This window comes from Rana temporaria, chromosome 3, assembly GCF_905171775.1.
Source record: "Rana temporaria chromosome 3, aRanTem1.1, whole genome shotgun sequence".
Taxonomy (NCBI): domain Eukaryota; kingdom Metazoa; phylum Chordata; class Amphibia; order Anura; family Ranidae; genus Rana; species Rana temporaria.
In genome coordinates, this window is record NC_053491.1 from 38,037,005 (window position 1) to 38,052,884 (window position 15,880).

Below are 15,880 nucleotides of genomic sequence, written 5' to 3' on the forward strand. Positions count from 1 at the left end.
CTTCCTGGCAGGTTTTTATCCTAGTCCGAATGACTGAGCTCACCGCTTATCAGGGTTGCTACGCATTCATGACAAATGAGCACACAGAGCAAAAGATATAAGGGTAGATAGGCGGGTGAATTATTGCTGTTCTGGAAGAGATGGGTGAGCCATGAGTAATGCTTTGTATACACATACATTGTTGCCTTATACATTAGTATGTACAGCTGTTTAGATGTTAATCAGCCTAAATCCTTTGCGTTTTATATACTTCTTGTTTTGATTTGTTAGGTACATTCCACCTCTCATCTGGGGAAAAAGTGGACATATCCAAACGGCACTATATGGAAAGATGGGTCGGGTCAACTCTCCAAACCCGTACGGTCTGAGGAAGTACCTCACCATGCCTGATGGAGCTACTGCAACCTTTGACCTCTTTGAGCCACTAGCTGAGCACTGCACTGGAGGTTTGTACATGCATGAAGAGGTGGTTGGCCACATTTACAACCCCATTTCCAAAACGTTTGGAACACTGTGTAAAATCTACATAAAAACAGAATGCAATGATTGGCAAATCTCATAAACCCATATTTTATTCACAATAGAACATAGAAAACACATTAAGGGCCAGATCCACAAACACCCGGCGCAACGTAACTTTAGTCATTTAAGTTACACCGCCGCAAATTACACAAGGTAGTGCCCGATCCACAAAGCACTTACCTTGAAATTTGCAGCGGTGTAACTTAAAATCGTCCAGCGCAAGGCGTTCCTAATTTAATGGGGCGAGTCCCATTTAAATTAGGCGCGCTCCCGCGCCGGACGTACTGCGCATGCTCCCGACGTCATTTTCCCGACGTGCGTTGCGCGGTTTTACGTTGCGCCGGGTTTTGAGAATCGCGACGGGCGTAAAAAAAAAAATACGAGTTGAGGCGGGGAAAAAAAAAAAAAAGACACCGTCGCGGGAAAGAAGGGTCTACTTTTACATGGTATACTAACTTTACACCTTGTAAAAGCAGCCCTAATTTTGCGATAGCAAACTAATACTTAAGGAGAAAAAACGAAGCTGAAAAGCTTTGTGGATCTCCGTAAGTGCTAATTTGCATACCCGACGCGGCATTTCGACTCAAAATGCCCCCAGCGGCGGCCGAGGTACTGCATCCTAAGATCCGACAGTGTAAGTCCCATGTACACATGTCGGATCTTCTGTCTATCTATGTGAAACTGATTCTGTGGATCAGTTCCATAGATAGAAACAGGGATACGACGGCGTATCAGTATACGCCGGCGTATACTTTATGTGGATTACCCCCTAAATGTTTAAACTGAGCAAATATATACTTTTAAGAAAATAAAAAAAATGTTTTTTTTTTTTTTAATTGATGGCAGCAACATGTCTCAAAGTTGGGACAGGGCAACAAAAAGCTGGCAAAATACAGCTCCAGTTCTAAAAAAGACCATGTTTACCACGGTTTAGCATCTCCTCCTTCTTTTATCAACACTCTGTAGCCTGGGAACCGAGGAGAGCAGTTGCTGGATTTTTGGGAAAGGAATTTTGTCCCATTCTTTGCTGAGCATATGCTGCTCTAAAACCTGAATATATCTTTCAGCATTAATGGTGCTTTTCCAAATGTGCAAGCTGCCCATTCTATACACACTAATGCCCCCCACACTATCAGAGAGATGGCAGAGGAGAGGGATCTTCAGCTTGTTATCAGTGCTCCGTTCAAAAACCTGCATCTCTGATGGTATTGGCCAATGGGCTTCACTGCTGATTGGTGTATTCTGATGGCAGGGGAGTCCCGCTGTCGGAACACAATAACACAATGGGGAAAATTTCCCTATCCACCTCAAATGCGTAGATGGGTAAATCGCCTCAGTTTTAGAATTTGTCTTATTTATAAGAAAAGAGAGCGAGTATACAGCTCTATAGTTGCATATTTTATACATATCATAGTTACTTAGTAGGTGAGATTGAAAAAAGACACAAGTCCAACCTATGTGTGTGATTATATGTCAGTATTACATTGTATATCCCTGTATGTTGTGGTCGTTCAGGTGCTTTTCTAATAGTTTTTTGAAACAATCGATGCTCCCCGCTGAGACCACCGCCTGCGGAATAGAATTTAAGGTTAAACCGCTTTTCTTCTAGTTTTAGTGAATGGCCACGTGTCTTATTAAAACTTTTCTGCAAAAGGGAATTTATCCCTACTGTGGGGTCACCAGTACGGTATTTGTACATTGAAATCATATCCCCTCTCAAGCGTCTCTTCTCCACAGAGAACAAGTTCAGTGCTCGTAACCTATCCTTTTAACTAGACGGCCTACTACAGGTGCTGCCGGACCAGAGTCTTGTAGAGTGGGAGAATTATCATTTTATCTCTGGAGTTAATCCTTTTTTTAATGTATGCCAATATTCTGTTGGTTTTGTCAGCAGCAGCTTGACATTGCATGCCATTGCTGAGCCTGTCGTCTACTAGGACCCCCAGGTCCTTTTCCATCCTAGATTCCCCCAGAGTCCCCCCAACCCCCCCCATCCCCCCCCCCCCAGTGTATAGATTGCATTAATATTTTTGCCACCCAAATGCATTATTTTAAATTTTTCCACATAAAACCTCATTTGCCATGTCGTTGCCCACCCCATTAATTTGTTCAGATCTTCTTGCAACGTTTCCACATTCTGTGGAGAAGTTATTTCCCTTCTTGGCTTAGTATAGACCGCAAATACAGAGATTGAGCAGTTTATACCATCCTCCAGGTCATTTATGAATAAATTAAGTGGGATTGGTCCCAAGACAGAACCCTGGGGGACCCCACTTTCCACCCTGACAATTCCAAGTACTCCCCATTTATCACCACCCTCTGAACTCACCCTTGTACCCAGTTTTCAATCCATGTACTCACCCTATGGTCTGTAATTCGGCCTTTTTTTTTTTTTAATAGTTGTGTCTGCAGTTACAAATCTATAGAGAGCATCAGTAAATGTTTACTATAAACAATCACTATTAAATTATACAGTATAAATGTCTGAATTGTATTCTTTCATTCGGCTCAGTTGTTTTTTTGTTTCTCAGCAAGCTGTCTGAATGAAAAAAGCGAAGCCATATATGGTCAGCTTTAGCCTTCTTTCATTTTATATATGTATTTAAATATGGATTCGTTTTACTTATTTTACTATCAATATGATATGCAAAAAAATAAGGTCAAAGCAAATATGCTTTTGTTTTGCAGCTGTGGCAAAAATGATACCCCATGTCACGTTCGGCAGGCAGTGCTGCTGGTCAGCGTGACTCATTCAAATGAAAGGGCTGCACTACAACGTGTAATGCACGTGATTGTGGTGTGGGCTTCTCAGGGTTAAAACAGGCAGTAAAGAGGCCTATCATCTGCTTGTCAACTGCCCTGTTTCATGAGGGGCCCCAAGGGCCTGCTAAAAAAATGAATGAGCCCTATATTTATTGGGCCCCTTTCTGATGGGGTGGAGTCTGCCTTCTCAGGGGGGAATCTATCCAATGATTCCCTCTAACCCCCCCCGTGCTGAACAGACAGATGACAGGTCCGTGTCTTCTCCTGTTTTGCAGAACAGACACAGCCCGCTCTCTATGGGCACTAGGATGTAAACAGACCGCCTGTTGGTTTACACTGCACTGTCATTCATTCCGCCAGATGGATGGGGGAACCCTCAGTCTGTTTTTTAGGATAGGATTGAATGTCGGCAGGATTCAACACACATGTCCGTTGCCCTCTATTGACCTGTCGCTCCATAGAGGGCAATGGATGGTCCGATTGGGTCCGCCTAAAAAAACTTAACAGGCGGTCCACCTGTGTGCAAAGGGACACCCTTATCTATGAAAAATGGAAGGTAAAGGTGGGAAAGAATGGGGGGGTGCAATGATGAAAAGAGGGGGGGTTTATCTGCTTAAAAATCTCTTTATTCTCTTCATTCTACAGATAATGTCACTATGGTTATATGTCCTGGAATAGCCAATCACAGCGAGAAGCAGTATATTCGGACTTTTGTGGACCATGCTCAGAAAAATGGATATAGATGTGCTGTGTTGAATCACCTCGGAGCTTTACCGAATATTGAGCTAACATCTCCACGCATGTTTACGTATGGTAAGCGGGTTTAGGGGTTTTAGAGGACAGCATTCTAAATGTACATGAGCCAAAAGACATATTCAAGGTATAAAAATACACAATGACATCTGTTATACAGTATGGAATCGAAATGCTAAAAAAATAGCCTTGTATTGCCAATAGTCCCTTTCACAATTTCACGCTACTGGCTTTTTGATATTAAAATGATATATATAATATATAATAAATATATATATATATATATATATATATATATATATATATATATATATATATATATATATATATATATATATATATATATATATATATATATATATATAATATTGTGTGTGTATATGTATATGTATATATATATATATATATATATATATATATATATATATATATATATATATATATATATATATATATATATATATATATATATATTATAATTCTTTTTTTTTTTCTTATTTTATATTTTAAATGTTTAGAGAAGCCAGTGGCACACAACTTTGTTAAATGACTTGATGTTCTACATGTGGCATGCCACTGAATGATGTCAATTGAATCAAGTATTGGTATTCCAACTGCCCACTCAAACCTTCCCTGTCTGGCTGTTGCCTTAGCCGGCATAAAGGAGGTTTTTATTTCCCTAGTAAGAACTTGATCACTAGTCATAACCTAGTACCCAGTGAGTCCCCCCCCTTCTTCTTCTTTTTTTTTTTTTTTTTTTTTTTTTTTTTTACTTTTATTTAATACACTGTTATTTTCTTGTTCAATATTTTTGACGGTCAGGAACCACATACATCATTATTCAATTTAGTTTTACATATGCTGCTATGCATTTTAAAACACAATGAACAATACATAATGGGTGTTAAAATCAAGCATGGCACAAATAAAAATACAAGTTGGAGCAAAATGAGTCCTAGACAGAAGAACTATTACAAATGGACAACCCCGACTTGCAGAAACAATCGCTCTTAAGTCCCGGTTCACACTTGTGCGTAGTGCGAGATCGCATGTAATTCACCGCAAAGTGAATAGAGTAAGATATAGTCGGATCAGATTGGGGTTGGGAGTTCCAGAAGATGGGAGGAGAGGCTCTGGAGAAGTCCTGGAGGTGAGCATGAGAGGAGGTGACAAGGGAGCTAGAGAGCTCTTGGGAGGAATGAAGAGAACGGTTTAGTTGGTATTTTCAGACTAGGTTGGTGATGCAGCTTGGGACAGTGTTGTGGTTGCGTATGGTAAGCATGTTCAGGGGTTGTTAGTATCTTAAATTTAATTAAACCCATGTACCATAATATCAGTAATGTGAAGCAGCCCACCAATCTTGCACAGTTCAAAAACATGGGGATGCGGTAGGTATGGTAGCCAAGAAATTTAACATTTTAGACTATCAGTGGGTAGTTCTATAGGTGTACAATCAAGGTTCCAGTAGTAATTGGTCAAAGTTCTGTGGCAGGTAATGGTCTACCCAACTCTGCCATATTTTCAGGTGTTTAGGGATGCGATCGAGTAATGGGGCCTCGATTTTTTTTTTTTTTTATTTGTTTTGCTATGGATCAAGAATTGTCATTCTGTGTTTTGTCTCAAGAAGAACTGTTTTTGTTAATTTCATCTCTGATAGTTTTTTTTTTTTGTTTTTGTTTTTTGATGTCACAATGTAGGGTATAAGATTTCCTATCATCTGTGCCCAGTCTTGCCACACAGAGTTAATCCAGCTCTGAGCAATCCTCTTTTGTTCAGTGAAATAAAACTGACTTGCAGAGAAAAACTGAAGTAATTTCCACCTCCTTGCTTCGAGTGACAGGTTATTTACATATCTTGTGCACTAGCTTGGTAATGACACCCCCATTTCAGCTTGCATATCGCACTGCGATCGACAGTTTGGACATGAATCAAATCGCATAGGTGTGAACACCCATACGATTCTGGTGTGGACCAAAAAATGGGTCCTGTGCGTGTTTTGTCCAAATGAGGTGCGATTTCAGCCATACGGTTTATATGGCTGAAATCGCATCGCACAGACAGTGCATGTGATCTGAACAGCAGTGCGGTGCAAATCACTTGCGATCTCGCACAGCGCACTAATGTGAACCAGCCCTAAGTTCATTCAGTCTTACTAGGTGCAAGTATAAAAAGTGAGAAATCCACCCCTTCCCCACATCCTGGTAATATAGGAATGTTGCATATGTGATCAGGTGACCTCCCACACACCACATTGCAATAGAACAATATTAATAAGAAGATCACTCAAGCTTCTACTTTGCCCAGCTCTGACGAAATGCATCTCCCCTAATCACTTGTCTATGTATATTCTGATGGCTGTTTACTGCAGCATACATTTCCTCATCACACTGAACTGTGGATCACACCCCATATTATGATAAACATCCAGGCAAAACACAGGAAAGGCAGCCAATCCTGGAGGAGAGGCGAGGAGGGGAGGGGGGATGTGAAATAAGAACTTTTTACACAGGCTGTGCATGTGTCCAAGCTAGTGCACGAGATATGTAAATAACCTGTCACTCGAAGCATGGGGGCGAAAAGGACTTTGGTTTTTCTCTGCAAGTCTTTTTATTTTCACTGAACAATAGAGGATTGCTCAGAGCTGTTTTAACTTTGTGTGGCAAGACTGGGCACAGATGATAGGAAAGCTTATTCTCTACATTGTGACATTTGGGTTTACATCCACTTTAAGCTGCAAAGGCAGTAGACGGGTGTGTGCATATGCCGTGGCTGCAATGCTTTGCTACAGGGCCACAGCAGAAATGATCCTGCTTTTGTGTTTGTGGTACTGCTGTCAATTGCGACCCATTCAAGTGGATGAGGCTGCAGCTACATGCGTTGCAGCATAGTGGTTCAGCATTTTCAGGGTTAAAACAAGTGGTGAGGAGGCGACATGTTGTCTCCTCACTGCCTGTCAAACACCTCCTGAAAAGCAAAACTTTTCCTAATGTATCCTTTATCCTATTTTGTCATCAGACTATTTGCCTTTTGGATGTCCCAGGGCAATGTTTGCTGATAGTGGGACAACGCTTGAAATATCTCGTGTCACCCTAACCTGCTGATGTTATTTCAAAAGAACATGTCAACCTAATTTTTTTTTATTGCAAGGTTTTTCACCATCTGTAAGAAAGAAAAAAATATTTTGTACCTTTTTTAGGGTCGGTTCACACTGCTGCGATGCGAGAACTCGTGAAAATCCAGTACGAATTCCCACATCGCATGTCACCCGCAGGCAGTTCACACTGCCCTATGTGTACCACTGCGGGTGTTAATAGAAAATTAATGACACCCCCAGATCGGTTCGCATATCAGTGTGACCTGTCAATTCGGAAAGGAATTGTGTGAACACCCATGCAATGCGATTCTGGTGCGGACCAAAAAAGGGTCCTGCAGAATTTTGGTCCAAATGCAATCTTAGCCATACAATCTGCTGCTGAATAGCAAGAGAATGAGCTTGCTTATTTTAGTTATTGCGTGCATAAGTGTACCTGTCATTTATGTGCACATTTAGCAGGCTTGTAATTGGATGGATAAATACTTCAGAAAATGTACTCTGTCAGTTGACAAGGGAAGAAATGTTGTCTGGTGTTGCAAGATGAGTTTACGGTGGTGTTGTTGCGTGCACTACAGGTTACACCCTAAGGCTCCATTCACACCTAGGCATTTTCACGCCCGCCGCTATTGCAGCCTGCAATACGCTGGAGGGGTGATTTAACATTGTCGGCTATGGAGATGGTTCACATCTCCACGCCGAACGCCGAAACGCCTGAAGCTCAAAACAAGTCCCCGCCCTTTTTTTCAGGCATCTTCGGTGTTCGGCCATATTACGCAATGTGTAATCACCCCTCCAGCGAAAATCGCGGTAAAAAAATGCTGCGTTTTGTCGCGGCAAATCGCGGTAAAAAACGCAGCGTTTTGTCGTGGCAAATCGCGGTAAAAACCGCCGCAAACCGCCTACGCCTAGGTGTGAATGCAGCCTAATATTTGAAACCTACTAGATTCAACCAACAGATCAAACATTATGGTGCCTGAGTCCACTTTTTATAGGTCACACAAATTATATATATATATATATATATATATCACACACATATACATATATATATACACACACACACACACACACACACACACATATACATATATACACACACACACACACACATTATATATATATATATATATATATATATATATATATATATATATATATATATATATGTGTATATGTGTGTGTGTGTGTGTGTGTGTGTGTGTGTGTATATATATATATCTGTGTGTGTGTGTGTATGTGTATGTGTGTGTGTGTGTGTGTATGTGTGAAAATTCTGTAAACAGTATTTCAATTTTTTTATTTTTTTATGTATTTTGTGTAATGTGTTTCGCAAAAGTATTCACACCCTCTTATAACTGGGGATGTTGCTGTGTTCAGAATTAGGCAAACGCATTCAAACTCATGTTAAATAGAAGTCAGTACACACCTGCCATCATTTAAAATGCCTCTAACCCCAAATAAAGTTCAGCTGTTCTAGTAGGTCTTTCCTGAATTTTTTTATTTTTTTTAGTCGCATCCTATAGCAAAAGCCATGGCCTGCAGAGAACTTCCAAAGCATCAGAGAAGGGATCTCGTTGTTAAAGGGTATCGGTCAGGATAAGGGTACAATATTTTTATTTTTTTCCTAAGGCATTGGATATACCATGGAACAAAGTGAAGACAGTCATCATCAAGTGGAGAAAATAATTTTTCCAAAGCGCACCCTCCCATCTTCCTGGATCCTTTTTCCGGAGATTGGAGAGTGTGTTGCTGTCCTTTGTGTGGGCTGGACGACCCCCCAGAGTGGCAAGACAGATTCTATACCTCCCTATGTCGGGGGGGGGGGGGGGGGGTGGGATTAGCACTCAGTTTTGCTATTGGCAGCTGAAGCATGCCTTAAGAGCTCAGTCCCCAGAACCTCTAATTTTGGAATCGGACTCCATCGAGCGCCTCCTGATCTCTGATGTGATGGGGCGACCTCTCTCTTCCCTATATCTCTATCTCACAGTGGGGTACGATGTTAGGCTCACTAAGACCTGGGATAGATGGAGATCGGATATACCATCTCTGGGGTAGGAGGAGTGGCAAGAATGCCTTTCTACATATCCCCTCTTTTATTGCTGCTAGGGACAGATTCGCTCAGCTTAAGTTCTTGCATAGGGCCTATTATACCCCGCAGAGGTTGTCACGTGTGTGTATATCCCCAGAGGGATCCCAACTGTCCAAGATGTAAGCAGGAGGTAGGAACTTTGTGGCACATGGTCTGGTCTTGTCCCAAACTCCAACCCTACTGGGCAGCTGTGGCCTCCACTCTCGGTGACATTTGCAAGATTAAGATACAGGCTGACCCGAAACTCCTATTGCTGAGCCATATGGAGGATGTAGAGGAGGATAGATCCTGCAAGTTGTGTTTGACATTCTTATTATTACTATGCTAGACGTGAGATCATGTTGAAATGGAAGTCGGAGGATCCCCCCACGCATGACTCCTGGCAGAATGACTCCTCTGTACCGGCTGACCTATGAAAGTAGACAGTGTCCGGGAAAGTATGATAAGATATGATCTGCTTGGATGGATGCCTCCTACTGTTTTTGACCCTCTATCCACCTGAATGCATGATAGGGTCGTTTATTGCGACGGTCTCCTCTTCTCCCTTCTCCTTTCCCACTTACTCCCTCCCCTTCCTGCTCCCCCTCCCTGCCTCCAGCTCTTCGTTATACATGCTGTTGTTTTTATGATGCAAGAAATGTTAGGGTTGATGATATTATCCGCTTATTGTGATGCACTGGATGTTGGATAGTTGTATTCCTTACTAGTGCATGGGCGGGATTCCCCGCATGATCACGGACGTTCTGGAAACTGTACCTCTAAATCATTGTGTTCTGTAAACGGATTGAACTGTAATGCTGAATTGTCTAATAAAGTCTAAAAATAAAAAATCTTATTAAAGACAAGTATTTACATGTTTGTTTCAGCACAGTGACATAGCTGATACACAGAGCCAATTCCAAATTTAAATATGAACTTTGCGCTAGGGATATGTTATACTCACACGTGTATAGCTGGCTGCAGAATAATTACCCCTGAGTGGGGGATAACCTCAAATTATTAAATCTAAACAAGTGTGACGCTTCTAATTTAAAATGTGTGAACCCATTTTCATATATATATATATATAAAGTGAAATCACTCTGTGCTCCCCTCCCTTGTCACCACACTCGCCAGAATATGATACCAGCTCTTTATTTTAAATGTATTTTATAATTATTATTTATAATTTATTTATTTTAAAGTGCTTGTGTCATCTTCTAGTGAGTGTGGTGACAAAAGGAAAGGAGCACAGTGTGATTTCACCAAGAACACCGACTGTTATGAAATTTGAGCACTGGACACTTTTTAATCCACACACAGCGGACTTGGACTTCTATGTGTATAGACGACCCCCTAATTTTCCAGGAAAAATGTTGGTTTTGGGATATACTCACCGTATAAGACTACCCCCTTCCTACTAGTCTTTCTGGAAGCTGAGGGGTAGCCAGAACAACCGCTGACAGAAACAGGCTTTTTTCAAGCCTCCCTATGCCATTACATGCCCCACTATGCCATTACATGCCCCACTGTGCCATTACATGCCCCCCACTGTGCCATTACTTGCCCCCACAGTGCCATCACATTACATGCCCCCACAGTGCCATCACATTACATGCCCCCACAGTGCCATCACATTACATGCCCCCACAGTGCCATCACATTACATGCCCCCACAGTGCCATCACATTACATGCCCCCACAGTGCCATCACATTACATGCCCCCACAGTGCCATCACATTACATGCCCCCACAGTGCCATCACATTACATGCCCCCACAGTGCCATCGCATTACATGCCCCCACAGTGCCATCGCATTACATGCCCCCACAGTGCCATTGCATTACTTGCCCCCACAGTGCCATCACTTGCCCCCACAGTGCCATCACTTGCCCCCACTTTCCCCCCCACTGTGCCATCACTCACGTTTTGCAGGCCGGTGACAGTCTCCGTCTGCTGCAAACGCCCATGATTTCAAAGCCGCGCCGTTTTCTCAGCGTGTCCTGTGATTGGCGCAACACAAATTTTCCCAGTAGCGCCTTCTCATCTCGTCCGAGGATGAGAAGGCATCCGTGATAGGCGGAACACAGAACAGAGGCGCTGCTGGGAAGTTTTGTGTTCCGCCAATCACAGGACAAGCTGAGAAGACGGCGCGGCTTTGAAATTATGAACGATCGCAGCTGCACGGAGACCGTACCCGGCGTATAAGACGGCCCCCGACTTTGGATGCATTTTTTTTGCATCCAAAAAGTCGTCTTATACGCCGGAAAATACGGTATTATATTGTATTTATTAGTATATTGATTTAATCTGTTTGATATTGAGGCACAATGCACTTGCACTTTTATGTAATTTGATGAAATGTTTTATATATTTGATTGACGTTTGTTTAGAAGCACTGCATCTGTTTAGTTTGAGGTTATCCCCCATTTCGAGGTATTTGTTCTACTTGAGAAGTACAGAGCTAGTTCAGTTTTCTCCATCCTAATTTCAGGTACACATTCATAATCCATGTATTTCAGGATATAGGATCGATCACTCATGATGCGGCTTTCTTTGAAACAAAAAAAAATCAACTTGCCCAGATAATGTTTCAGAGGGGCAACTTAAAGTAAACCTTTGCACGCATCATACATACTAGAGGGAGTACAACTGGGGGGAATTGTGGAGAAGAATCTGGGGGTTTTGGTAATTTGTAGGCTTAATAATGACATTCAAAGAAAAGCTGCTGTTTCCAAAGCGAGCAAAGTCCTTTCTTGTATCAAGAGAGTTATGGAATCCAAAGAGATAATTTTGCTACTGTACACATCATTACTAAGACCTCATCTGGACTGTTCGGTTTTGGGCGCCAGTTCACAAAAAGGATATTGGGGAACTGTTGAGATGGGCAGACAAGGGCATCCAAACTGATAAGAGGCATGGAGGAGCTAAGCTATGAGGAAAGATTAGAGGAACTGAATTTAGAGAAGATGAGATTAAGGGTGGATATGATCAACATGTATAAACGCATAGGTGGTTCAAATATTGTGAACTTGGTGTTGAGTTGTTTACATTCAGGTCTTTACAGAGAACAAGGGGGCCCTCTTTACATTTGGAGTAAGAGAGCTTTAATCTCCACATACGGAAAGGCGTCTTCACAGTAAAAGTTGTGAAAATGTGGAATAGACTCCCTCAAGAGCTAGTTCTACAAAAGAAAAATTAGTAGACTACCATTGCTCAAGTTTAAATAATATACCGAACGTAGATTAGATGTTGACCTTCTAGCTTCACTTGTTCCTGGCCAGTGATTTTGTATTTGATGTCGGAGACAGCCAAGCAACTTGTATTTTCAGAGGGGGGTTGGCAATGTGATGGTTGGCATTGTGTTCCTCCTTGTGCATGTTTCCTTTTTAACCACTTGAGCACCGGGCCATCGTCAAATGACGGCTTCACGGTGGCTCTGAAAATCCAACAGGACGTCTATTGACGTCCTGGATTCCTCTGGCCACTAGGGGGTGCGCGAGCGCGGCGAGTCCCCGAGATGCCGATGCCCGTGCCTGGCGGTCGCGATGTCCGCCAGGTACCCGCGATCGGTAATGACAGAGCAGGGACGTGGAGCTCTGTGTGTAAACACAGAGCTCCACGTCCTGTCAGGGGAGAGAGGAGACCGATCTGTGTCTCTTGTACATAGGGACACAGATCGGTCACCTCCCCCAGTCACCCCCCTCCCCCACAGTTCGAACACTATACAGGTATACATTTAACCCCTCCCTCACCCCTTAGTGTTAACCCCTTCAATGCCAGTCACATTTATACAGTAATTGGTGCATATGTATAGCACTGATCGCTGTATAAATGTGAATGGCGCCAAAAATGTGTCAAAAGTGTCCGATGTGTCCGCCATAATGTCGCAGTCCCAATAAAAAAAACGCAGATCGCCGCCATTACTAGTAAAAAAAAAAAAAAAAAAAAAATAATAATAATAATAATAATTCTGCCCCATATTTTGTAAGCGCTTATTGCGATTTTTTTTTTTTTTATTTTTTTTTTTTTTTTTTTTACCAAAAATATGTAGAAGAATACGTACCGACCTAAACGGAGAAAAAATTTTTGGGAAAAAAAAATTGGGCTATTTATTATAGCAACAAGTAAAAAATATTGAATTTTTTTTCAAAAATTTTTGCTTTTTTTTTGTTTATAGCGCAAAAAATAAAAACCGCAGAGGTGATCAAATACCACCAAAAGAAAGCTCTATTTGTGGGGGGGAAAAAGGCGTCAATTTTGTTTGGGAGCCACGTCGCACGACCGCGTAATTGTGCGTTAAAGCGACGCAGTGCCGGAAGCTGAAATTTCACCTGGGCAGGAGGGGGGTATATGTGTCCGGTAAGCAAGTGGTTAAAAGATGTTTAAGAAGGGTAAAAAAAAAAACCAGTTGCTGTGCAGTAGCTACCATTCTTGCTCATGGATGAGTAAATCTAGTTGCAGTTTAAGAATTAAAATATGTTATAACCTAAACTGTATTTTGTTTCCAACTTGTTACGGAATGTTCAAGAAGGAAATTATGTAAATAACGTTCATAATAAAAAATAAAACAGGCACTGTCATTTGGAACAGCTTTAATCTGCTTTTAACATGCTTCCTCTGGAGGTTTAATGGCCATTGTTTTCAGTCCAAAACATAGCTGAAATCTTTTCTACGCACAGGAAAATGTCACGTGCTTCATCTGTTACCAAATCCTTTGTGTCTTTTTTTTTATTTATTTTGTTTTATTTTTATTGTACTTCTTCCCTAAGCAGTAAGTCACTCTGGGTTTTGGTGATGTTGGTTTATAGAACAGGCTAGCGGTAGACGAATGTGTCTGAGAATACCGGGTGACGAGGCATCTTATCAGTCCACAGTTTAATTTCTGGTTAGTTGGGACCAGCTGATATGTTCATGCTAACTCGATAATGAGTGAATTCCCACTTGCACTGAAACACAGCAGAGGCATTGCTAGGGGGGTACGGTCCGCACCGGGTGACACCCGCCAGAGGGGCAGGAGCACCACCACCAGCGCTTTCGGGATGAGGGGGGGGCGAAAAACCCCCAGCCAAGCAGTTTCTTGCACTGGCGGCGTCTGCACAGAGGAGCCGCCTCGGCGGCTCCTTTTCTCATCAGTGAGAACAGGCAGCGGGGAGGGCGATATATGTAAATCCCTCCATGCTTGCAGCCCAGTGGGAAGAGGTAACAGTGGGCATCTGCTACTGTAAGCAGTGCCGCCGTCACGGTGCCTGACTCTGTTAACAGAGCAAGGGAAGAGTGTCTCCTTTCTTCCTGGAGGAGGAATGAGCGCCAATAGGAGAGCTGCTACCTTTGCCATCCAATGCCTGAGAGCGGCAGGTCTCCAAGGGGCTCAGGCGCCGAAGCATGAACAGGTGGAGGATTGTATAGGCAGCTATGGAAGCGTCCCTGAATTCTGAAAGAAAACTGATTGTGGCAAGTCCTGGAAACAAGTTGGTGTATTTACAGAACTACAATGTCAGCAGGGTATAGGAGACTGGTCATATACCCTGTAACCCATATTGTACATTATATACAGACTAGTCCTTACCCTGATACCGTGCTGTACATTGTATACACTGGTCTGTATATAACCTACAATATGATTTACAGGGTATATGACCAGTTTGTACCCTGCTGACACCGTATTGTACATTATATACAGACCAGTGTATACAATGTACAGCACAGTGTATATAATGTACATCACGGTGTCAGGGTACAGACTAGTCATCTACCCTGTAAATTATATTGTACATTATATACAGACCAGTGTGTGTGTATATAATGTACAGACCAGTGTATATAATGTACAGCACAGTGTTTCGGAATCAGATGATATCAGATTGGAGCTGAGCCCGACTGTGTGTTGAGGTGGTGGCATCCCCAGAACTATTACCAGAAGAGGGAGACCTGCGTTAAACTGGGGGTGGGGGGGAGTTAAGACCCCCCAGAATATGTGCTTGGGGACACTTTGGGAGAAGAAAGGACCTATGCTAGAAGTGGAGGTTGGATTTTAAATTCAACCTCCCGCAAGAACATAAGCCCTCTCACCTCCCAAAGCACCCCCCAGCACATCTGACCCCCCACCTACCAACACGCACAAGTGGAGAGAGATGTGTGTACTGAGGGAGGGGATCTTTACGGAGGAAGGGGGTCTGTACTTGGTGGAGAGGAAGGTCTGGACTGAGGGACGTGGGTCTGTACTTGGTGGAGAGGGTGGTCTGTACTAAGAGAGGGTATCTATACTTGGTGTAGAGGGGAGGTCTGGACTGAGGGAGGCGGGTCTGTACTGAGGGGGGACTATACTTGGTGGAGGGGGGTGACACCATGTTTTCCCGCACCGGGTGACACCAACCCTAGTGACGCCACTGAAACACAGTTGTATGTGATCACTCTTATTGTCCCTTTAGAAACCTTTACACAAGGCACATACCTTGCAAATACTTTGGCATATATAGTCTTGCTTGGTGTGCTCACACGTCTGAAATGGTATTAAAGGTTTTTGGCCTTATATTGAAAGCAGACATTTAGATAATTTAGTAAAATGAATAGCCCATTAAAAAAGAACTGACTTGGCCCCAAAATTCAGCTTTAACCCCAAGATACCCCCACAGTAACTTTTTTTCCCTCTCTAACTTAACTGAACCGTATTTTTTC

The 15,880-nt window shown here is 42.5% G+C and overlaps 1 protein-coding gene across 1 annotated transcript in view; it reads left to right on the plus strand.

Annotated features, from left to right (window-relative positions):
• ABHD2 (abhydrolase domain containing 2, acylglycerol lipase) overlaps nt 1-15,880 on the plus strand; it is a 118,536-nt gene that overhangs the window by 67,623 nt on the left and 35,033 nt on the right. The window contains exons 4-5 of the mRNA XM_040342407.1: nt 271-446; nt 3,931-4,098. Coding sequence (XP_040198341.1) covers nt 271-446; nt 3,931-4,098 — 344 coding nt within the window. The remainder of the gene's footprint in view (nt 1-270; nt 447-3,930; nt 4,099-15,880) is intronic.